Here is a 1,042-nt window from a genome sequence, read left to right as displayed (position 1 = left end):
GGGGGGGGGGGGGGGGGGGGGGGGGGGGGGAGAGCGGGAAAATCCCGCACTGAACTCACACGGCGTCAGCTGCGCGGGGAGCCCGCATTTCCACGCTCACCTCCGCGCCGCGGCGCCGGAGCCGCTCGCTGGCGCTTGCAGGCTGCACCGTGCTGCGGGCAAAACGCGCTTTACCCGCATTCAGGGCTGAAAAAAAGCCCTCGGACACGCAGGAAACGCTCTTGCGTGTGGATGAAGCTGGAGCGGGCATGCATCCTCCCAAAAGCCAGAGTTCACGTCACTTACTCCAGGTGATGGAAGCGCTAAGCTCCCACGCGCACAGGTCACAAATTCAGCCCCACCGCCTCTCCTCCCCACGGGAGGACGGGGAAAAAAAATCTCTCGTGGAGGCGAGCAACTCACCTGCGGCTGTCCCGCAGCACGGGGGCACCCACCAGGCGGAGGAGAAGAGGGTGGAAATCACTTCGTCGGGGAAGAGAGTCACATTTCTCTGGATCTGCAGCAAGTTCAGCACCAGGGCCATGAAAGCACCGACGACGAAGAGGACCAGGCTCCTCTGCACCAGGTGTTGACTCAAGTTCAAGGTGCTGCTGCTGCTGGAGGTGCTGCTGGCGCTGGAGGTGCTGGGGCTGCGTGCTCCGTGACCCACCAGCGTCAGCGAGGGGCCGGAGACGGAGGAGCTCAGCATCTCGCCCACCTTGGCGGCCAGCCCAGCAGCCGTGTCCCCCAGCTGGGCTTCGTGCCTCCCCCTGGCAGCGCAGGAACGGCTCCGGGCGCAGCTCTCCAACCTGGGCATCGGCGGGAGTTCTGGCAGACGCGCCGGGGGACAGCCTGTGAAAACCCCCAGCCACGGGCCAGGTCGACCCCTCACGCACCACGGACACGCACCGCCTCCTCCTCCAGCATCAACCAGGCTCCAGAGGCACCGGCCGAGCGGCTCGGAGCAACGCGGGCCGGGGGGAAGGCAGGAGCGGGGTGACCTGACCCACCCGAGCAAGCCACGGGGCCAGGGGCTGCGCTGCCTCTGCCCGGCAGCGGCGGG

The 1,042-nt window shown here is 67.7% G+C and overlaps 1 protein-coding gene across 1 annotated transcript in view; it reads right to left on the bottom strand.

Annotated features, from left to right (window-relative positions):
* The window catches only part of INSIG1 (insulin induced gene 1), a 9,617-nt gene extending 8,821 nt beyond the window's left edge, over nt 1-796 (bottom strand). Inside the window, exon 1 of the mRNA XM_009287809.1 lies at nt 403-796. Coding sequence (XP_009286084.1) covers nt 403-796 — 394 coding nt within the window. The remainder of the gene's footprint in view (nt 1-402) is intronic.
* Nucleotides 797-1,042: the final 246 nt, after the last annotated feature.

The sequence above is a fragment of the Aptenodytes forsteri genome, unplaced genomic scaffold (genome assembly GCF_000699145.1).
Source record: "Aptenodytes forsteri isolate BGI_AS27 unplaced genomic scaffold, ASM69914v1 Scaffold296, whole genome shotgun sequence".
Lineage (NCBI taxonomy): Eukaryota > Metazoa > Chordata > Aves > Sphenisciformes > Spheniscidae > Aptenodytes > Aptenodytes forsteri.
This window is presented reverse-complemented; position numbering and strand designations above follow the sequence as displayed.